The sequence below is a fragment of the Myxocyprinus asiaticus genome, chromosome 17 (genome assembly GCF_019703515.2).
Source record: "Myxocyprinus asiaticus isolate MX2 ecotype Aquarium Trade chromosome 17, UBuf_Myxa_2, whole genome shotgun sequence".
NCBI lineage: Eukaryota > Metazoa > Chordata > Actinopteri > Cypriniformes > Catostomidae > Myxocyprinus > Myxocyprinus asiaticus.
In genome coordinates, this window is record NC_059360.1 from 46763547 (window position 1) to 46787695 (window position 24149).

The following is a 24149-nucleotide window of genomic DNA, read 5'->3' on the forward strand; positions in this document are numbered from 1 at the left end:
TTTAAATAGGAATAATTACTATGAACTATCACTGAATCTAGCGCATTTATATGTTTTAATTTATTTTTAAACTTTTATTAGAGTGCGTGTTCTTTAATGCCCCGCCCCCCTCTGACAACTGTCGCAAACACAGACAGATCGGAATCCGGCAGGACAAAAAACATGCGGGTCGCCTGTGAATGTTTGAAAATGTAGCAAAATGAACGCGCTAGTAGAGAAATATGTTGCTAGATCGACGAATACAGATCAATTCAATAAATCTGAGAAATTAATGATTTAGTTTCACTGGATTAAAGCGGCTGACATGTTTTTGGCAGCTTGTACAAATCACTTGTTCAGTTGTGTTAAAGGGCACATAAACAGACTGAGTGTCAGATGCAACTACAGCTGGAATTACAGAAGAGCTGCAAACTTACAGCTGATAAACACTAAATCTGAACTCGGATGTTTCCAGAGACTCAGGACCAGATGCTTGAACCCTTCACCTTTGACGTCTGTCACCTGTGGATCAACCTCACCAACACATGTGGACATTCATAGAGGAGAGAATGAAATATCTGATCATCTCACCTCTGTTATATGTAGATCAAAACGACATACAAATCACTACAGTCTCCATCTGCCCTTGTCAAGCAGTAGATTTTGTGCTTCAAATGGATTTTGCACGAATGCTTCAGGAAAACCAGTACTGTATGAAAAATATTCTAAACAGGATTCAAGGGAAAAGGATGAAGATCAAGGAGCCTCCTCTTCATCAGCTCCATCTAATGAGGGACATTTCCAGTTTAAAGAGCTGGTGAGTTGACATTATCTTAGCTGTTTATACTTTTTTCCTGACACATGCCCATATTTATTTATTTAGTCTGTTTTATACATTATAGAATTAAGTCTTCAAAACTGGGTTATTCCATATAAAATCAACCAAATTTCAGAAAGTTATTTTATTTTTTATTTTTCTGGAGAAATATAAACATAAATGATAATAAAAGCAAAAATCAGTGTTGGGTGTAATGCATTACTAAGTAATGAATTACTGTAATTAAACTACTTTTTCATTGAATAAAAAAAGTAAGGGATTACTCTTAATTTTTCAGTAATTTAATCACAGTTATTTGTGATGTAATTGTGTTAAATACTGTATAGCCTATAGAACAATTCTATTTAAAACAAAAATGTAATGTCTAATGTTAAAATGTATGTTTTCTAATTTAACACCGCCCCTTTAAATTCTTTGGCCAGTTCATGAATAATTTATTTGATTCTATATTATTTATTTGAAAGAATTAAAAGAACAGTTTCATGTCTATCCTTGTATTTTTCATCTGATCGAGGTTGATCAGGGTTTAAGAAAGTAATTAATAATAAGTAATGCAATTACTTTTCAGACAGAGTAATTAGTACAGTAATCTAACTACACTGTAGAAGATGTAATTAGTAGTTAGTAATTAATTACTTTTTTAGAGTAACTTAACCAACACTGGTCAAAATATTAAATGCCATGGATCAATATTTACTGAGTAATCCATGATTATCTAGAGGGAGGTCAAAATGATAATTTTTGCTTATGATTTTGGAGCAAAATTACTGGTCAAAAAATTAACCTTAGCAAAATGTCAGCATCATGATTTTATTTTTTCACAGAGATAGTTAGGTATATTACTAAAATCAGTTGACTTCAGCACTCCTTGTTGCATTATATGCCAATTGTGTGAGTTAAAAAATGGGAAAAAACACTGTGTGTGTCTGTTTTTCCTATGTTCAAATGCCTACGACTCTAGAAGTATTAAAGCTTTCTTAATATCATTTTATTTTCAGGTTCAGAACAAACTTTCCTTTTTGTTTCTCCAATTTTAAGGCCCTACAGGTGCATCTCAATAAATTAGAATGTCGTGGAAAAGTTCAGTTATTTCAGTAATTCAACTCAAATTGTGAAACTCGTGTATTAAATAAATTCAATGCACACAGACTGAAGTAGTTTAAGTCTTTGGTTCTTTTAATTGTGATGATTTTGGCTCACATTTAACAAAAACCCACCAATTCACTATCTCAAAAAATTAGAATATGGTGACATGCCAATCAGCTAATCAACTCAAAACACCTGCAAAGGTTTCCTGAGCCTTCAAAATGGTCTCTCAGTTTGGTTCACTAGGCTACACAATCATGGGGAAGACTGCTGATCTGACAGTTGTCCAGAAGACAATCATTGACACCCTTCACAAGGAGGGTAAGCCACAAACATTCATTGCCAAAGAAGCTGGCTGTTCACAGAGTGCTGTATCCAAGCATGTTAACAGAAAGTTGAGTGGAAGGAAAAAGTGTGGAAGAAAAAGATGCACAACCAACCAAGAGAACCGCAGCCTTATGAGGATTGTCAAGCAAAATCAATTCAAGAATTTGGGTGAACTTCACAAGGAATGGACTGAGGCTGGGGTCAAGGCATCAAGAGCCACCACACACAGACATGTCAAGGTATTTGGCTACAGTTGTCGTATTCCTCTTGTTAAGCCACTCCTGAACCACAGACAACGTCAGAGGCGTCTTACCTGGGCTAAGGAGAAGAAGAACTGGACTGTTGCTCAGTGGTCCAAAGTCCTCTTTTAAGATGAGAGCAAGTTTTGTATTTCATTTGGAAACCAAGGTCCTAGAGTCTGGAGGAAGGGTGGAGAAGCTCATAGCCCAAGTTGCTTGAAGTCCAGTGTTAAGTTTCCACAGTCTGTGATGATTTGGGGTGCAATGTCATCTGCTGGTGTTGGTCTATTGTGTTTTTTGAAAACCAAAGTCACTGCACCCGTTTACCAAGAAATTTTGGAGCACTTCATGCTTCCTTCTGCTGACTAGCTTTTTAAAGATGCTGATTTCATTTTCCAGCAGGATTTGGCACCTGCCCACACTGCCAAAAGCACCAAAAGTTGGTTAAATGACCATGGTGTTGGTGTGCTTGACTGGCCAGCAAACTCACCAGACCTGAACCCCATAGAGAATCTATGGGGTATTGTCAAGAGGAAAATGAGAAACAAGAGACCAAAAAATGCAGATGAGCTGAAGGCCACTGTCAAAGAAACCTGGGCTTCCATACCACCTCAGCAGTGCCACAAACTGATCACCTCCATGCCACACCGAACTGAGGCAGTAATTAAAGCAAAAGGAGCCCCTACCAAGTATTGAGTACATATACAGTAAATGAACATACTTTCCAGAAGGCCAACAATTCACTAAAAATGTTTTTTTTTATTGGTCTTATGATGTATTCTAATTTGTTGAGATAGTGAATTGGTGGGTTTTTGTTAAATGTGAGCCAAAATCATCACAATTAAAAGAACCAAAGACTTAAACTACTTCAGTCTGTGTGCATTGAATTTATTTAATACACGAGTTTCACAATTTGAGTTGAATTACTGAAATAAATGAACTTTTCCACGACATTCTAATTTGAGATGCACCTGTATATGGTTAAAATTCAGAAATATGGGACTCTCAATGTGGCTCCATGCATAAATTGTGACATTTTACCCAATTTCAATGGTTAAAAACCAAATGTAGTTCACATGGCATGAAGCTAGTTTTTGTTGTCCTACAAAACAAAGGTCTGAGGTACACATAATGTAAAAACTACAAATGTACTTTTATGTATTCATATAAAAACAATAGAGTAAAAATCATGATTTCCGAGAGTCCAAAAAATACAGCAAATATTAATGAGAATAAGCAACACAATTGTGGCTCTTCAGTTAGTGCACCTACATTGTATCTACTTTTTGGATTTCAGAAATGTACATCTGCAAAGTTCTGGAATGCACCATTACATGTCCAAACACCAAAGGTGCTGAAACTCTTCTGTATTTGTACTGATTTTCGTATTATTTTATTCAGCCCTAAAAGTATCTGGTTGTCAGAGACTGTAAATCGTAAAGATCCCAAATTTTTTGGGATGGTCCCAAATCCACCCCACTATTTAGTCACATACACACATCCATCTGAAACTAGATGGCGCTATAATTAGCACATTTCCGTTTTCGCCTATAACTCCGGAATCAACTTTATCTTGTCTGTTTAGAAAGATCAGTGTCGATTAATTTCACTTATGCACATATTTTGTGTTTGTTATCAACAGTATGAGAATCCATGGACGATCCCTAATTACCTCTGCATGGCCCGGATCGTGCTGTCGCCTCTTATTGGATACTTGATAATAGAGCAATACTTCCACGTGTCCCTGGGGCTTTTTGTACTGGCCGGAGCAACAGACTTGGTAAATTCAAGAAAACCAAACTTATGATTTCTTATGATCTCTAACACTTAAAATCAGCATGAAATCCACATTGACCCTGTTTACTTTCTCAATACACATTCCTGGTTGTGAATCATTCATCAGTACATGTTATTCCAAAGCAAATAAATGTTTGTCCTCGCTGTCTTGCATCAGAATGTAATTACTTGCTTCATCTGTGAAACGCCTTTTTGCCTTCCAGTTGGATGGCTACATCGCTCGTAACTGGCCAAATCAGAAATCAGCTCTGGGCAGCGCTCTCGACCCATTGGCTGATAAAATTCTCATCAGCGTGCTCTATGTTAGTCTGACATATGCACAACTCATACCAGGTGAAATTATACACTTATTGAATTACGTATTACTGATATGTAATTTAGCAGACAACCGGTTGAGTCCTCCTAAAATGTTAGTTTAGTGATGGTTGAGTCTGCCCCTGTGGGGTTTGGACCTACAACTTTTAATTTACCAGCTCAGACCTTTAGTCACCAGACCTCCCAAATTTACTTACTCAGGTATTTCAGGAAAAACTGCGTGTGTGTGTTTCAACAGTTAAATCAAGCAGCCTTTCGGTTCTGATGTGTTTTTCCAATCTAAGTTGTTAATGTACGGAGCCTCTTAGAGGACAGGGCAGGATTTTTTTTCTGAAATAGTATTGCGTTCCCTCGCAATACATTTCTATGTTCCTTCACGATACATTTTAATGTGCCCTCACAATAAGTTTTGTGTTCCCTCGCAATACATTTTTATCTGCCCTCACAATAAGTTTTGCGTTCCCTCGCAACAGTTTGCGTTCCCTCGCAATACATTTTTATGTACCCTCGCAATAAGTTACGCGTTCCCTCACAATACATTTTTATATGTCCTAGCAATACGTTTTGCTTTCCTTCGCGACAGTTTGTGTTTCCTCGGAATAAATTTCGATGTGCCCTCGCAATAAGCTTTGCGTTCCCTCGCAACAGTTTGCGTTCCCTCGCAATACATTTTTATGTGCCCTCGCAATAAGTTATGTGTTCCCTCGCAATACATTTTTATGTGCCCTCGCAATACGTTTTGCGTTCCCTCGCAACAGTTTGCATTCCCTCGCTATAAATTTCTGTGTGCTCTCGCAATAAGTTTTGCATTCCCTCGCAATATATGTTTACGTGCCCTCGCAGTAAGTTTTGCGTTCCCTCGCAACAGTTTGTGTTCCCTCGCAATACATTTCTATGTGCCCTCGCAATAAGTTTTGCATTCCCTCGCTATACGTTTCTATGTGCCCTTGCAATAAGTTTTGCGTTCCCATGCTATACATTTCTGTGTGCCCTCGCAATAAGTTTTGCATTCCCTCGCAACAGTTTGCATTCCCTCGCTATAAATTTCTGTGTGCTCTCGCAATAAGTTTTGCATTCCCTCGCAATATGTTTACGTGCCCTCGCAGTAAGTTTTGCGTTCCCTTGCAACAGTTTGTGTTCCCTCGCAATACATTTCTATGTGCCCTTGCAATAAGTCTTGCGTTCCCATGCTATACATTTCTATGTGCCCTCGCAGTAAGTTTTGCGTTCCCTCGCAACAGTTTGCATTCCCTCGCAATATATTTTTATGTGCCCTCGCAATAGTTATTCGTTCCCTCGCAATAGTTTTGTGTTTTTAATTTACCATGGTTTTCCTAAAATAACCATATTTGAACCTTGATATTCATAGTAAAACCATTGTACTAATACAGGAAAACAAACACTATAGTAATACAAATTATAATTTTGTGGTTATTTTGATTAAATCATAATAACCACAAAATTATACTTTTTATTACTATAGTGTTTGTTTTCCTGTATATGGTAAATATACATAAATAAAATGTATACATTTTAATACAGTATATTGTATCCACATAGTAACCATGGTTAATCTATAGTAAAACCATGGCTACTATGTGGATACAATATACTGTATTAAAACCATGTTTTCCGCAAAAATAACATGGTTACTTAACTAACTTTTCATAGGCACTACAATATTATTATAGTAAAAATAATGCACCCATCTACTAAAAAAACTGTTGGCCTACAACAATCATGGATACTACAATATTACTATAGAAAAAGAAAAAAAAAAACATGTTTTCCGCCAAAAACTATGGTTACCACAGTTTACTATATTGGTAGCACTTTATTATAAGGTTACATTTGTTAGTAAATGCATTAGGTATCATTAACTAACCTTGAACAAAATATGTTTTAAAGTATTTATTAATCTTTGTTAATGTTAATTAACATTTTTTCATTGTTAGTTTATTATTGCATTAACTAATGTTAACATATACATCTTTTGATTTTTAAAATCATATGTTGAAATTAACATGAACCAAAATGCTGTAAATGTGTTATTCATTGTTAGTTCATATAAACTAATGTTGTTAACTAATGTTAACAAACTGAACCTTATTTAAAGTGTAACCACAATATTACTATAGTAAAACCATAGTTAAACTATGGTATTTGCATAGTAAAACCACGATACCCACAAAATTATGATTTGTATTACCATAGTTTGCGTTTTCCTGTATTATCACTATGGTTTCACTACGAATATCATGGTTAAAATATGGTTACTGTAGTCAAACCATGGTAAATGTATTGCGAGGGAACGCAAAACTATTTCAGTAAAAAAATTCCCGCCCTGTCCTCTTAGGGGCTCCTTATTAATGAGTAGTTTCAATATTGCATATTCAGACCTGTCACAGTTGTGAACGGCTCATGAAACAGTCTTCTCTTGTGTTTGTTCAAAGCTCCACTGACAGCGCTGGTCATATCCAGAGATATTGCACTGATCGCTGCTGTTTTCTATGTGCGGTATAAAACTGTTCCTCCTCCAGTAAGTGTGAACTATAATAATTTGACTTATGTGATTAACTTAATTATTTTGGTGTTTTCTAGTCACATTGACAAACTGCTATGAAACTTAAAAGTGTGGTGTCAGAACTTTGTTTTATGAAGGGTACAGTGAGGCTAAACATTTCTGGTCACAGAGTTTATTTAGACTGAAAAAATAAATGTATTTGTATTGAATATGAATGGAGCAACATAATTTGTTTGAAAATGAATAATAATATATATTTTAATAATATTTTTTTTAATTAAAATTCATACCAAATCTTTTCGCCCCACTTAACTAAAACAGTGTGTTTTATGGGGGTCTTTAGCCTCTGCAACAGAGGGGCTTTTTGCCCAAAATACCATCATTTCACTAATTGGACAGCTATTGAAAAACATTTGATGAAATAATCTTGAACAAAACTGAAAATGACAGAAGTATTTTCATTCAAAATAAATGTAATAATCTGTAAAATGTATTAAATATTTAATCATATTACTTCCAAAACTTCCAAAAAGAAAAGTTCTGTGGGGGGTCCTGGGTATCTTAGTGAGTATTGACGCTGACTATCACCCCTGGAGTCGTGAGTTTGAATCCAGGGTGTGCTGAGTGACTCCAGCCAGGTCTCCTAAGCAACCAAATTGGCCTGGTTGCTAGGGAGGGTAGAGTCACATGGGGTAACCTCCTCATGGTCACGATTAGTGGTTCTTACTCTCAATGGGGCGTGTGGTAAGTTGTGTGTGGATCGTGGAGAGTAGCATGAGCCTCCACATGCTGTGAGTCTCCGCGGTGTCATGCACAACGAGTCATGTGATAAGATGCGCGGATTGACTGTCTCGGAAGTGGAGGCAACTGAGACTTGTCCTCCGCCACCCGGATTGAGGTGAGTAACCGCGCCACCACGAGGATCTACTAAGTAGTGGGAATTGGACATTCCAAACTGGGAGAAAAGGGGATAAAAAAAAAAGTGGGGGGAAAAGTACTGTGGTAGTTTTTGTTGCTATTTAGTGTTTTGGGAGAGAATAAAATCAAAAGTGCCTTTTACCCCGGGGGGCCCTGTTGTACCCTACTGTGGAAATTGTCTAAATTTGCGTGCACTGACACAACAAATTTAAATATATAATATTTGAAAGCACCTAGATGTGTTATATGTTTGTAAGTAATCATTTCACTTGTATTTTCTTTTTTTCACTATACAGGTAACACTCAGCAAATACTTCAACCCTTGTTACACCACTGCCCGACTAAAACCAACGCTCATTAGCAAGGTAAAGATTTTATCTTTTATTACTTGATACATATTCGTCTCTTCAGAAAACGTAATTATAATCTATACATGCAGTCTTTAATTTTAACTATAGATTGTCATTTTTGAGCTTGTGTTTGTCAATGTATCAGATTTTATTTAAGAAACAATACAGCTTCAATACAAGTTAAAGTCGGCATGAAATGAAAATTCACCCTATCTATTTTCTAAATGCATGTTATTGATCTTATTGTGAACGATTCATCCATGCATATGTTTTATTTTTTTATTTTTTTGACCTTGTAATTTTTAATTCAAATGTAATAACTCGATTTTCCAGTGAAACGACAGACTTCTCTCTGGTGATGTATGCAGGACTTCTCCAATCATTTAGTCCGCTTAAACTCCGCCCCTTTATTATAAATACCACAACCTTGCGTAGATCAGTAGTTTATTTCAATTTTATAATCAAAATTGAGTTTAAATAAATTAATTGAAACTTTATTCAAATGAAAGTATAACAATCTACATAATTTTGTATTATTTTTGTCAAATAAAGTGCTGCATAATAGAGCATCACAAATGTGAGATATTGCTTAAATATAATACAGTTACTACTGATTTATTATTATTATTAGTAGTAGTAGTAGTATAACAGTGAATATTACATAACTATATAGTAGTGATCTATTTCTGTCATATTTTTTCATTTAAATTGAGCTTTTATTTTGGCTGAGCTTTTATTTTGAAGTGTTTCTGTGTTGTTAGACCAAGGAGCTCTGACGTAATGACGGCAGATTCCCAATCCGGAAAAGCAGGTCGCTACATGAATCACAGTAAATATTAAACCGCAAAAGGCTACTAGATAAATAAATATGTAGTCTGTATATGACTCGTGCTAAAAAGTGAATTAGTGCCTGCCTGCTGTCATCTGCTACAAACAGAGTTTCCGATGCTCATAATAGTGTTTTCTGTGTATGAGCCAAGGATCTCTAAAGGTATGAGCAGTTTGTGTCTCTATGCCTGCACAACACCAGCTCCACAACACTCACATTTAAAACACTGCCTGTGAGGGGCCTGGGTATCTCAGCAAGTAAAGACACTGACTACCACCCCTGGTGTCGCGAGTTCGAATCCAGGGCATGCTGAGTGACTCTAGCCAGGTCTCCTAAGCAACCAATTGGCCCGGTTGCTAGGAAGAGTAGAGTCACATGGGGTAACCTCCTCATGGTCGCTATAATGTGGTTCTCGCTCTCGGTGGGGCGCGTGGTGAGTCGTGCGTGGATGCCGCGGAGAATAGCGTGAAGCCTCCACACGTGCTATGTCTCCACGGTAACGCACTCAACAAGCCACGTGATAAGATGCGCGGATTGACGGTCTCAGACACGGAGGCAACTGAGATTCATTCTCCGCCACCCGGATTGAGGCGAGTCACTACGCCACCACAAGGACCTAGAGCGCATTGGGAATTGGGCATTCCAAATTGGCCAGAAAAAAAATGCTGCATGTTTTGCATTCTTTTGGAGCTTGAAGAGGTGGTCACCATAAACTGCCATTGTATGACATCACTGTGCACAACATTTTTCACAATTTCTCCCTTTGTGTTAAGAAAAAGAAAGAAAGTCATATAGGGTTATAACAACACAGGGGTGAGTAAACAATGACTGAATTTTCATTTTTGGGTGAACTTATCCTTTAAGATCAATCGACAGCATTTGTGGCGTAATGTTAATTTCCACAGAAAATAATTTTGACTCATTCCCCTCATAAAAATAAATTAATTATAGAAAGGCACTTACAATGGAAGTGAATGGGGTCAGTCTGAAAACAATAAAATACTCGCTTTTTCAAAAGTATAGCCACAAGGTGCAAAAACCCTAAAATCTCTTCTACTTTATTTTATTTGATAAAAACTATTATTGGGATTAACAACATGTTCAAATTCCCTTGTAAAATTGGATATACAGTAACTACACAGATGCAGTTAGTAAGCGATTTTATCACACTAAATTAATTTAACACACACATTGTTTACGTCTTGTGGTTATACTTTTTGAGTATTTTAACATTTGCGGATTGACCACATTCACTTCCATTGTAAGTGCCTCACTGTAACCCAGATTTTTGTGCCACAAATGCTGTCGATTGATCTTAAGTTGTATTGAATATTCCTTAAACTCTGAACCAGGGATGCATTGAGATACAACATTTGCCCCATATCAATTTAAGATAATTATTTAATGTTATGGCGGATAACCATTATGAATTCCATGATTATAAATCTGTACTGTTTATAATTTGTTTTAAAAATTGACAATAAAACCCCAATCTAGAATTGTTCATGCTTCTGGTAAAAGCAGGCATCAAAACATTATAATAAATGCATATTAAGTACAGTAGAAATTATGGATAACTGTTTTGTTCCCTTGCAAAGGAACAGAATAAATTGTTGAATTCTAAGAAATAAGATGTGATATTGTCTGCTAATTTAGACCATTTCAGATCATTAAAAAAAAAAAAATACTAACATTTTTCAGTACTGATAATGTCACTGATATATTGTGACCATGATTTCAAGACCTGCATGATTCACTGATTGAGAGAGAGTTGTTTAGTAGATTTAAATTCAGTTACAGAGAAATAAATTCACCGCTTGACATCAGAGCATCTCTGCTGATATCCAGGTGTTTTAGAAGTGTTGAGATGCCCGTATGTGTTTCAGATGAACACGGCAGTTCAGTTGTTTCTGGTGGCCGCGTCTCTCGCCTCACCCGTGTTTCACTATACTGACAGTGTTTTACTGCAGTCACTGTGGTAAGCGCTTCCTCGTCTAATATATGTCAATCCAGATTATTCCAAATATTATATCAAAGTAATTGAATCCATATTAAATTTGTTCAATTGTTTGCAGGTACATTACAGCACTGACGACTACAGTTTCTGGTTACAGCTACTATCATTACGGTAAAAAGACTGTCGAGGTGTTGAACAAACGGAAATAGTTTAAGAGGTATCCGTAGAGCTGGATGCGACCTTTGGCAAAGACGTCCGGGAATGTTTGGGATAATCATTTTTGCTCTGTAAATTGATGATTTATTGTCTTTGGGCGCTGAGACAAACTAGTCTGTGTAAAAAACATTATTTTGGTATTAAATTGATGTGGTATCACTTCTAATCATGCTTTTTAAATCACTTTTAATGAACTCCAGGGGGCCTGGGTAGCTCAGTGGTAAAAGACGCTGGCTACCATGTTCGCTAGTTCGCTAGTTCACATTTACATTTATGCATTTGGCAGACGCTTTTATCCAAAGCGACTTACAGTGCCCTTATTACAGGGACAATCCCCCTGGAGCAACCTGGAGTTAAGTGCCTTGCTCAAGAACACAATGGTGGTGGCTGTGGGGATTGAACCAACAACCTTTTACTTACCAGATCAGTGCTTCAGTCCACTACGCCACCACCACTCCATAGTGTGCTGGGTGACTCCAGACAGGTCTCCAAAGCAACCATATTGGCCCGGTTGCTAGGGAGGGTAGAGTCACATGGTGTAACCTCCTCGTGGTCACTATAATGTGGTTCGTTCTCGGTGGGGCGCGTGGTGAGTTGAGCGCGGATGCTGCGGTGGATGGCGTGAAGCCTCCACACGCGCTATGTCTCCGTGGCAACGCGCTCAACAAGCCACGTGATAAGATGCGCGGGTTGATGGTCTCAGATGTGGAGGCAGCTGGGATTTATCCTCCACCCGGTTTGAGGCGAATCACTACGCCACCACAAGGACTTAAAAGCGCACTGGGAATCGGGCATGCCAAATTGGGTGAAAAAGGGGAAAAATCTCCCCCCCTATTTTAAAAATAGAAAAGGACATCATATTTGTGGTGTGCTTACATTAATATACAAGTACATAAATGTTGTTTTTTAAGGTCTTTAAATGAATATTCTGTGTTCATTAAAACATAATCTTAACAGCTTTCTGGCATAATGTTGATTCATCGCTCCTTTTTTGCAGAACAACCCTTATCTCAAAAGTTCAAGGGAAATTTGATTCCTCATGATTGAATCCTCTTTAAAACTATTTTTTTTTTTTTTTTAAGTGAACTGCCTTTGAGATTATTCCCTCCATTAAAATAAGACCTCAAGGTCATTTTGTGTTTTCTATAGACTAAAGAATAATTTGCCTTTATAATAAAGTGACTGATGAATAAAAAAAAATTGTCTATTCTATGCATAGCACAATAAAGTGAAATAATATGAAGCTATTGATCACATTCCTGTTCATTAAGATGATGTATATGAACATAAGAGATTTTAAAGTGGGAATTAGTTTGATTAAAGAGTCCTAAGCCATGGACCAAACCAACCAGCTCTGAGATGAATCATAACGTAATAAAATTTTATTTGAAGCAAAAAAATATTAGAAAATTTGACAGAGAGGCAAAGGTACGAGACTGTGTACTTAACGTCTTTAATGAGGGAATGAGCTACAAGCACATGAAGCACTGCAAATGATGTAATAGAAATTAAAAATATAAAACTATTCATTTAAAGTTGTTGATGATTATAGGAACAATATATGTACATTTTATTGCAAAATTTTCAGACATATAGAAATAAGAAGTCATTCACAGTTGCTGCATCCGAATATCCATACTTCCCTACTATATAGTATGCCAAAAACAGTATGCCAATGGAGTAGTATGTCCAAATCCACAGTATTCATGAAGCAGTAAGCAAGAAATACCCGGATGAACTATTTTTGGTGAGATTTTGAAGTGCGGATCGACTGGACACTTTCCGATCCCATAATCGCTTGGGAGCTGAGGCGAAGTCGCGTTCAAAACACTAGATTCAAACAAACGCCGGTAAATCGTGTGTTGGACGGCTCTTCTCAACTGCAAGTGCAATATATAGCAAAATGGTGCTTGTTGAACAAAACCAGAGCAGAATGTTTTCGCAGCTGTTGTTCTTACGTCATATATTCGGGTCACAAGACAATGCCCACGTCCCCTGATGAAGTACACTGGCGGCCAAAAGTTTGGAATAATGTACAGATTTCACGCACCTTACAGTCTAGCTGATCCCACAACAGCTCAATGGGGTTAAGATCCATAACACTCTTTTCCAATTATCTGTTGTCCAATGTCTGTGTTTCTTTGCCCACTCTAAACTTTTCTTTTTGTTTTTCTGTTTCAAAAGTGGCTTTTTCTTTGCAATTCTTCCCATAAGGCCTGCACCCCTGAGTCTTCTCTTTACTGTTGTACATGAAACTGGTGTTGAGCGGGTAGAATTCAATGAAGCTGTCAGCTGAGGACATGTGAGGCGTCTATTTCTCAAACTAGAGACTCTGATGTACTTATCCTCTTGTTTAGTTGTACATCTGGTCTTCCACATCTCTTTCTGTCCTTGTTAGAGCCAGTTGTCCTTTGTCTTTGAAGACTGTAGTGTACACCTTTGTATGAAATCTTCAGTTTTGGCAATTTCAAGCATTGTATAGCCTTCATTCCTCAAAACAATGATTGACAGATGAGTTTCTAGAGAAAGCTGTTTCTTTTTGCCATTTTTGACCTAATATTGACCTTAAGACATGCCAGTCTATTGCATACTGTGGCAACTCAAAAACAAACACAAAGACAATGTTAAGCTTCATTTAATGAACCAAATAGCTTTCAACTGTGTTTGATATAATGGCAAGTGATTTTCTAGTACCAAATGATCAATTTATCATGATTACTCAAGGATAAGGTGTTGGAGTGATGGCTGCTGTCTAGATTTGATCAAAAATGACTTTTTTTCAAATAGTTTTTTATATCAGTAATGTCCTGACTATACTTTGTGATCAGTTGAATGACACTTTGGTGAATTAAAGTACCAATTTCCTTCCGAAACAGCAAAATCTGTACATTATTCCAAACTTTTGGCCGCCAGTGTATGTCTGAAATCTGTTCATACTACTTGCATGCATAGCTAACAGAACGTATGGTTTTACCGGCCGAGAAGTGCGTCCTTCTTCAAATACGGTACATACTGTGACAGTACACTGCTTCGGACGCAGCTAGTGTCATGGGAGTGAGCGGTCACTGCAGAGATGTTTTGCCGTGATTCTGTGATTGGTGGATTGTTTCTCCTCGGGATCATGTACAGTGAAGTTCTTCTAAAATTGCACTATTATACATTATTTTAAAAATATGAAGTGGAAATAACTGATGGCTTCAACAGAAGCATAAGTTATGGTTTAGCAATTGTTTATAAGTCAACGAGTTATCGTTAAACATCAATTTGCCTATGGAAAAAAATGAAAGGCATTTTTTTTAAGGAATAAAAGCACAAATCCCATGTTTTTCTTTTTTTTAAAGGTGCAGTATGTAAGATTCAAAAACCCTTGTTATTAATGACACCTGTGGCCGTTAAGTGAACTACAGCCAGCTGCCTGTTGCTCATGCTCAGTCCATAGGGACGCGAGCATCAAAACAATGACGTAACGTAACAGCATCATGCTGACAGATGAGGTAGCATAATTAAAATGACAGTTATGATTGTTTTACTACAAACTTTGAGACTGTATATTATATTTGACTCTCCAGTGCTGGAACAGGGCTAAAACAAAGTGTGGATATAGGTCTGACTATGCGAGACTGTAGTTTGAAGTAATCACTTTTCTTTGCATGATACATAGGCTATTGTATAAATGCAGTCAATGTTGGCGTTAGCTAGCTAGCTAGCTTTATCAATTGCCGTTAGCTAAATTTGGTGGATGATGACAGTAGCTGTTTATAAAATAGACTGTACATTATAAATATGTTGACACAATTCGTATTGATGTGATTCCATCACAACTGTTATTTTGATATATCGATGCGCTATTGTTTTATAATAATAGATTGTATATATTTTCTGTATAACAAAGTTACGTTACACTAATGAATGGAGCTTTTTGCATTATCTTGAACATTGTCTAGCATTCATTTCATGTGTTATTGTAGTTTAGCTAAAATGACACAGACCAATCCTTATGGTCTATATATACTATATTTCACAAGCTTTGCAGTTATATAAGCTTACCTGTCCAATAAGAAGAACGCCAATTCAGGGTCGGTTCTGATCCCCAAAACCAAACGAAGGTCCCTCCAGGAATCAAATGCCCTGCCGATGTTCACTCTAGTTTTCGCTTGACCACGATCACATTCCCGCTTAGCCAGACGGGATTCAGTAGATGAATGTTATTTTGTTTTTTTGGCTTACTCTGAGTTTGTGTAGGAGTCGGTGTTGTGCTGGGAGCCGGCCGTTTGCTGGATACCATACCTAGTGTTGCAGTTTGTTGTCGCTGTTGAATAGCGGAAGAGAAGCACTGATGCAAGGCTCTCGGGAGCGTGCATAATCATCACATCCTTTGGAATTTCCCGGCAAAAATGACCCGCTCCCTTTGCATGAAAATCTGTCTACAGGCTTTAATAGGCAACCTAGGAAGTCCGGGAAGGTTGCGTTACAAGCCGTTCATGCATTGGCAAAAAAAGGGCAAATATTACATGAAAATTGTTACATATTGCACCTTTATATAAATATTAGATATGTAGAATAGAATTGTAGTGTTGACTGCATTCATCAAGCTCAACCATTCAACCCTGTTACCCAAGTTGTTGTATGAAAAAAATAATCAACTATTTTCTTTTTAAGGGAAATATTGTTTTATGTTTATTTAATGTTTATAGCTAAAAATCACATATGAACCCATCAGAACCCATATGAAACTTCGAGAACAGGTCTGTGAAATTACAAAATTCATTTTACATAAATAGAAAATGACTCAAAGTTTGACCTCCTGGGGTTGACAAACATTTTCTGAAAATTTTTGAGTTTCAAGCCTTATTTTGTAGTGCCTTACGTTGTGTCATCTGTATTTTGTGGTCATATAATGTAGCTAAGGCAAGTTTGTTTTTGACGACAGGACATTGTACTGCAGTAAAATTGACCATGAGTCATGTGTTGTAAAGTGTTATCGGGTGTGAGGGAGTGACCCTGTGCCATGCTCACCCCGCACGGACGTCTTTCACCAGTGCCTCCTGCATTTTTATCTGACAGATGCTTTGATAAGGCTTCGAAGAATCAACTGAGATCCACCTATTGTTCAATGATCTTTACATCGAGTTGTACGCAGTGATGTTGTCTTTAAGTACTTTGTTGAGTATGATGCCATGTTTTGCATTTCTGTGTCTTTTATTATTGTATAAATAGTGTGAGGTATTTAATGTGTTGCATTCAGAGCAGGGGTTTGACTAGGAATGTCAAGAATTTTCTACTTTTTAGCTGCTGTGTTGTAGGCTGATTTTTGGGTGGCCCTGATGAATGAGTTTCGAGGCTGCGGGCGGGCGGGTGGTTGTTCTATTTTTGGTTTTCAGTAGATTAATTGCTTGTCTGCAATTAAAAAGCTATTGACTTAAAATAACATTCATTTGTATCACATTTTAATAAATAAACTTTTCATAATTAAAGATCTCATACTCATATATTCTGAATCTATGCTCTGAACTAAAATTTTCACTGAGCAGCATCTGATAAGAACTTTGTCCTTTTGATCCTTTACTTAATATTCAAACTACATAGTGTCACACAATCTATAATCTATTTTGAGAAGTTATACTATCTGAAAACTGGTATGCTATCTTTTTCGTGTGAAATTTTATAAAAAGATAAACATTAACTTTTATTTGATATTAAATATGGGTCAGATATATATATACAGCTATATACAAAAATGCATTACTTGATTAAAGTATGACATTAAAAATGCTAAGAAAAATGACAGTTCCAGCTGTTATGTAGGCTATCATTTTGAATTGTAAAAACATTTACCTTATAAAGGCCTACATTTATTAGACTCCTTTCCATAATAAAAATGTTGAGTGTGTTTTTATTGGAGGGCATTTAACGGTCAGTACATACAAGCATTGTTCTTAACTCAATAGAGGGCAGCATTGCTTAATTTTGGTCCATCACAGCAGCCATAGCTTCTCAATGTAGTGAAGTATTGTATATGATTACACACTTTAGTGTGATGCCTTTGGCTTACAGTATAATTTAGCCCACATTCATAATGCACAAGCCTACATTTCTGTTACTCTTTTTTTAAAAATGTTACAATCTAAAGTACAATATATTTATGTTATGTATTTTTTTTTCAACACCTGTTAACCCCTTAAAATATCAAAACACATACATTATTTCCTGTCTTTTAGATGTCATATCAAGACTTTGGTGATTGTAAGCACAAACCATAGTTTCCACCAAAATACCACTGTTACTACAGTCACAGTTGTTGAATTCATTTGGACTGCTTTTATCAACTTTTATAGTGCTTTCATATCCTTTTTGGAGCTTAACAATGTCTGTCCCCATTTACTTTTATTATTTGTAAAAGAGCAGCATTCTTGCACAAAGGAGAAGTTTTATAGGTTTAAAAATGACATGAGGGTGCTTCTGAAGATGTAGATTTATCAGTGTTTCCCACAGGATTTTGTGAGACTATGGTGGGTGGACCTCAGGCCCTCTAGGGAGAACATTTTGCACATTTTAAAGTTAAATGCACATTAATTGTAAAAATATTTTCGGCTCATTATGTAACTGAGTGGCCGCCACAGTCTAGGTAATTAATGGGAAACACTGGATTTACCACTGGAGTCGTATGGATTGCTTTTATGCTGCCTTTATGTGCTTTTGGAGCTTCAAAGTTCTGGTCACCATTTACTTTCATTGTATGGACCTACAGAGCTGAAATATTCTTCTAAAAATCTTCATTTGTGTTCAGCAGAAGGAAGTAAGTCATACACATCTGGGGTGGCATGAGGGCGAGTAAATTATGAGAGAATTCATTTTTGGGTGAACTATCCCTTTAATTTCCAACAAACGGGAAGGGGAGAATGACACCGTCAAAACCATCATCTACTGTAGTATCACCGTCCTGAAAACTTCCCTCGCCGAACCACCTGTGACCGAATGTGGTAGGAAAGCGCACATTCTTCACAATAACAGTATTGTTTTGGTGAACAGTTATTTTGTACGGATACAATGGGCAAAAATCCCAACTTCTGCTGCACAGACTTGGTGTTGTCTTGGTTTGCATCCTCTGTAATCCGAGAGCTCGGCACTCCTTTTGTCTATCTAAATAAAATCATCTGGCAGCAATCCCAAACCCTACGGCCACAGACACCTGCCACGTGCACAGCAGAGAAAGCGCGAGGAACACGACGTGTGTGTACAGTGGCACTGCATTGAAGCTCATTCATGTTTGCACTCCATTGACCAGATGTACTTTCCCTTCACTATTTTAATAATGTGTTTATCAGCGACATTTGAAAGTGATGACAGCATGCCGTGATATGTTAACTCACATTGCATGTCCCTGGATACGTGTGGTTTTGGACACAATAGATACTTGTCTTTTTGTTTTAGAGTATCATGTCAGATTGTATGAAGCGCACTCGTGTCTGTGATTGGCAGCCAGAGTTGGCGCTCTTTTATGGCGGTAACTCCATGCCAAAACCTTATTCGCTTTTCCAGACTGGCGTTAAAACACTTGCCCCCACATGTTGGCCTTTAAATCCTCAAATGAGTTGCGTCACTTTTGGCAGAGCCAGCCATGATTATATCCTTTGCCTTTCATTCAGATCTGTCCTTTCAACTGTTTGCAACAGGATAATTCTGAGACTAAGTGTAATAAACCTTGTGTGATGAAATGCGTCAGTTCGTATCGCTGTAGGAAAACATTTGCCTGTTGGTTATATGATTGTCCAAGAAGATGTAGCTTGAGCCATTCCCACTCTGCAGTACATTTTCATGTGCACTTCTTACATGTATTAGCAGAATATTCTGACTTCAGTGCAAATTTAGCTTTATTTTAAGGTGCACTCATTAACTTTTTTCTTACACTGACACCTAGTGGCTTGGATGCAGCATCATTTAAAGAGCACATATTATAGTTTTTAAACATGCCTAATTTTGTTTTAAAGGTCTCATACAATAGATTTACATGCATCCAAGGTCAAAAAACACTTTAATTTGCTCATAATTTAAATTGCAGAATTACCTTTTTTCCCAGTGTCAAAAACGACTCAATGATCCGTTCTAAAGGATTCATTCTAAACTCCTCCTTTCAGAGAGACTACTCTGCTCTGATTGGTCAGATATTCCAGTCTGTTGTGATTGGTCTACCGCTTAGTGTAGTGTTTGAGGGCGGGTCAAAGCTGTTCACGAGCAGCTAATGGAGACCAGAGGCGGGTTTTTTGTTACCAAATGACGTAGGTTAGTACAGGAAGTAAGTGTGGAATTACTAACGACTCGTTTCAGGTGTTCAGAATCGGTTCTTTCTTTTGGGAGTCAATAACTACATTTGTCGTGCACTTTGATTTTTGAAACTTTGCAGACTTTTTTACATTCACAAACAGCTATATAACACACTACATGAAAGGTAATATTTGAAAAACCATAATAGGTGCTCTTTAAAATCAATAGTTTTCAGTTTCAGATGCAATTGTAGAAATGTTGTATTCACAGTCAGCCATGATTCCTTTAATCAATAAGTGAAAGTGTCAAATAACAGGACCGTTACTGAGATTAAGCGAGTAGTATTCGGCTGGTTTTGTAAAATGTTAACGTGGCAGCCCCCATGTGTGGACCCTCCAGGGGTGTCAAACTCATTTTAGGTCGAGGGCAAGATTGGACTAAGCGTCACTGTATGAGGGTCGCACTATTAATATGTGTGTGTGTGTGTGAGTATGTATATATATATATAAACATGTATTAAAATTATAAAACCATTTATTACTAGAATTGTCTATCTTAATGTTATCATTTGAACAACAAGTGTAATGACTGAATTAAGTTTTTAATGAATTGTGTACACAAAACAGGTCTTGTTTCATTTTGGCATGACAGAGATCAAAGACTTGCAGTTTAGTAAGTAAATAATAGACAAACTTCAGCTGATGTGTTTCATTGAGTTCATTCAGTGAATGATCCGTCAGACTGATTCAAACCAATAAATTGTGAGTTGGCGAGTCCTTTGGTTGGCGAGTATTCATTGGTTTTGAGGGAAGCAAACACAATGCAAAATCAAAACTTGGGTAAAATATTATTTCTTTAGTTGTGATGCCGGAGATACAGCGGTGGGGAAAATCGGAGCAGGAAAGTAAGTCCAAAATAAACTATATGCTGCTTTAATTACTATTGGGGTATTGCACAATCTTCACAATGGGATGGGTTGTCATGGCACTTTTGTGAAGACATGAGGAGCATCCACTGATAGGCGTAAATCCGCCAGCGCTGAATGTCGTGCGTAATTACAAGAAATTCCATCAGTGATGCAAGTTATAATATCCGTGTAACACCGTAAATTAAAACGTTTATCTGCCCTGCTGTAGATGAAAAAGATCATCATATCGATGTAATAGGCTAAATAACCGTGAATGTTTTAAATATTTTTTTCCCCTCAAATCATCCCGCAGGCCACATTGCAGTCCTTTGCAGGCCACATTTGGCAAGCGGGCCACATATTTGACACCCCTGATGTAGAATAAAACAGCTTTTATAAGGTTACTAATATGAATTTAGTCTTCATTTCAATGCAAGTGCTCATGATTTCCTACATAAATTACAAAATTACAATTCATGTCTTTAGGAGGTAAACTTTTTAATGAGGAAAAAATGACTGAGTGTACCATTAAAGAACTGAGGGACCGAGGAGTCAGAATTATTTTGTGGTAACATTCCCTCACGTACATCTCCCAGATGTCTATTTGATGTGTGTTTACATCTGGAAGATGTACTTTTTTATAGGACGTTTCCTCTCGGATGTCAAAAAGACATTTAGCAGATGTCTTTGAGACGTTTATGATTTAGAATGTTTGTAAATCTGATGTTTTTAAGATGTTTAGCAGATGTTAATTAGAACATAATGCTTTCTAGATAAAAAAAACACTGTTAAACAGCTCGGAAATATGCGTGTGCTAGCTGGGATAATTTCACTACTTTGAGTGGATGTTGCCATTTTTGCCATGTAACGGGGTGTGATGCACTAACTTCTAACAAAAAAAAAAACTGACTATTAAGATGTGTTCCAATGTTGTAAGCAAAACGTGCTTTCTTGGGAATATTATTTTAACTTGTAATAAATGTATAGTTGTTTTCCCAATATCCTCACTATTACTGTCCATTCAGTATTTTGTAATATCCCTCTAATGAACAAAAGCTAGTTCCTTTTGACATCATCATCCAGGACGGGACATGATTTGGGAAAACAACAGCACAAACATCTGTAGTATGTAGTAAGTATTTGCTATGGATTTGATGTTTTGTGGTAGTTTGTATTCTAATTATAAAATATTCCATCCTGTTTGATAAAACCACAGAAATCAGTATCAATTTCAAAACATAGTTCAAAATCCTGTAATCTTTCTTGCCATTGTGTAAATAATGAAGTTATTATGAACAAAATTTAAGTGCTGGAGCTTGAAGGGGGCAGTGGTGGCTCAGCGGTTAAGGCTCTGGGTTACTGATTAGAAGATTGGGGGTTCAAGCCCCAGCCCTGCCAAGATGCCACTGCTGGGCCCTTGAGCATGGCCCTTGACTCTATCTGCTCCAGGGGTGCTGTATCATGGCTGACCCTGCACTCTGACCCCAGCTTAGCTGGGATATGTGGAAAAAAAAAAGGAATTTCACTCTATATGTGTGATAAATAAAATTATTATAATTATTATTATTGACCAGAGCATATTTGTGAATATCGGGCATGCCCTTTTACAACACATATTCATTTTTAAACAGTACAGAGTTGAAAAGGGTATGCATAACAGAAATGACCCGCCTGCACACCGACAATTATTTCTCATCTGAAAGTTTACGTTGAGCTCCGCACAAGCACATTATGTTTTTGATGCCTTTAAATTTTCAGTCACTGATTGTTGCCCCCCTAAAAATCACTGTGAATGCTTTAGATCTTTCACTGACAGTTAAGTGTGCCCATAAAGTTGTCAAAACATTGAGTTGGAGGTCTTTAAATAAAGAGCAGATGCTGTAATTATGGTATAAGTAGGGAGCGGCTAACAGTAGCAGCCCCACAACACAGCTGAGCACATCAAACGCTCGGAGAATGTGGGCCAGGCCGCAAAACGGGAAATAATTGATCTTTAGCTGTCATCTTAAATGAAAGAGAAATGCACTGTAAAGTTGAGCACATTGGCAGCGTAATGGGCGCGCTGATAGGTAGATTAGTTGTACATTTAAGCCTAATGTTTGTGCTGCATGCTAGCAGTTCTTACGTGTCGAGTCAAGGTCTTGTTATCATTGCACCAATACCAGCCGCATCATTTTACGTGACATTTAGACAGGATTTTCAGAAGTAGATCACACACACACATTATAAATAAATATATATGTGTGTGTGTATATATATATACATAATTTTTTGTACCATTTATTGAACTATTTCCACTATATAAAAGCAATTACTGTTTAGCATCATATCAATGACCTCTAGTTATCTCTTATTTCTTTATTCATAACAATCATTTATCAATCAATTATGGCATTAATTTATTCCCATTATTGCCATCCAAACAAACCATTAATCAACAAATAGTTTTTTTAAAGGCATAATTTATAAATGATAAACTATGTGCTATCATCTTTCATCCATTGGCACTCTACATTCTAACAGTCTTTATTCGTGGCTATAAGCTAGCATGGTTTGGCCGCCAACTTTGATTGCTACGAAATCTAGTTCCACCAACAAAAAAAAAATCCCAATCCACAAAAATTAGCTGAGCATCACAACCAACAGCATCTGTTTCCAATATGTAGCACAGCGGAAGGGTGGGTGCTTCATTTAGTGGCAAAAAAGTACAGCCTACTGTATCTTTAAATAGCCTGCGGCTTTGGGCTGGACGGATATGTGGCTTATTGTTGTATTCCAGATTCCTTGAATCTAGACTACAGCTTCTGTCCTTTGAAGACAACAAGTGTTCAATTAAAATGGAATGTTTGCAATGCTTGCCTGTAGCCCCTGCGTGTAGCACCGGACTCAAGATGCAGCAAATATTGTCCGCAGAACACAGTGTGTTTAGCCGCTCACGGGATGGGGCACAGCGACCACATGAAAGTGCTCTCTGACTCATTAACCTCCTGCTCTTTGAAAGCCTTTGAACAAGATAATAATTATAATTTACTGCAAAAACTGGGCAGGACTTTTGCTGCGAGTGTCAAGCCCTTTTAAGACACAGGATGGTGAATTCACTGAACAGTTGTCACAATTCGGTTATCGGGACTGATGAAATGTATAAATTGAGTCGCTTTGGATAAAATGCACAAATGTAAAGGATAATAGCACTTCATCTTAACTTTTGATATTCAGTCACTGGGCCTTTGTAATAAAACACAAGCAGAGCAAATCGTATGTTAGACCATGTGTATGTAAATTGTAAAATTGTATGGAAAATTATAGGTTTTATAAAAAAAAATTAAATACAGCTACATTGTTATTACTTGCTGTTTTGGTCATATACATTTCCACAGCATTTGATGTATATTGTAAATTTGTATACAGAGAAAAAAAAAAAACAGTACAGCATTTGACCAAAATTCAATTATCTTCAGCAAGAGTTCTTCAAGAAATGTGCAAAAATGAACCTGGCATCCTCCATGTTTCCGACAACAAGGCACTTGAATGTGAGGTACTCGTAATTATGACTTCAAAAGGGGAAAGTAGGTAATTCCAATAGCATGTGAAGGCAGCATTATTAT

At 37.0% G+C, this 24149-nt stretch overlaps 1 protein-coding gene across 2 annotated transcripts; it reads left to right on the forward strand.

Moving 5' to 3' along the window:
* Positions 1–138: 138 nt before the first annotated feature.
* On the forward strand, positions 139–16709 carry LOC127455233 (cardiolipin synthase (CMP-forming)-like). Of its 2 annotated transcripts, none has more exons than XR_007899648.1 (7): positions 139–796; positions 4112–4249; positions 4470–4599; positions 7035–7120; positions 8320–8388; positions 9135–11180; positions 11278–11334. XR_007899648.1 is itself a non-coding variant. In XM_051722942.1 (7 exons), exons 1-7 carry the CDS (start codon positions 305–307, stop codon positions 11366–11368), a joined length of 1098 nt encoding a protein of 365 aa, XP_051578902.1. In that variant the 5' UTR covers positions 139–304; the 3' UTR covers positions 11369–16709. The 2 variants fall into 2 exon arrangements, 1 of the variants encoding a protein (XP_051578902.1); XM_051722942.1 differs by having other exon boundaries at positions 11089–11180; positions 11278–16709.
* Positions 16710–24149: the final 7440 nt, after the last annotated feature.

Bases quoted from the DNA above. Each gene is read 5' to 3' on its own strand.
- LOC127455233 (XM_051722942.1), top strand. From the start codon at position 305: ATGTTTTTGGCAGCTTGTACAAATCACTTGTTCAGTTGTGTTAAAGGG. The intron at 797-4,111 runs GTGAGTTGACAT...TGTTATCAACAG, and splicing joins ATTTCCAGTTTAAAGAGCTG to TATGAGAATCCATGGACGAT. The intron at 11,181-11,277 runs GTAAGCGCTTCC...AATTGTTTGCAG, and splicing joins GTTTTACTGCAGTCACTGTG to GTACATTACAGCACTGACGA.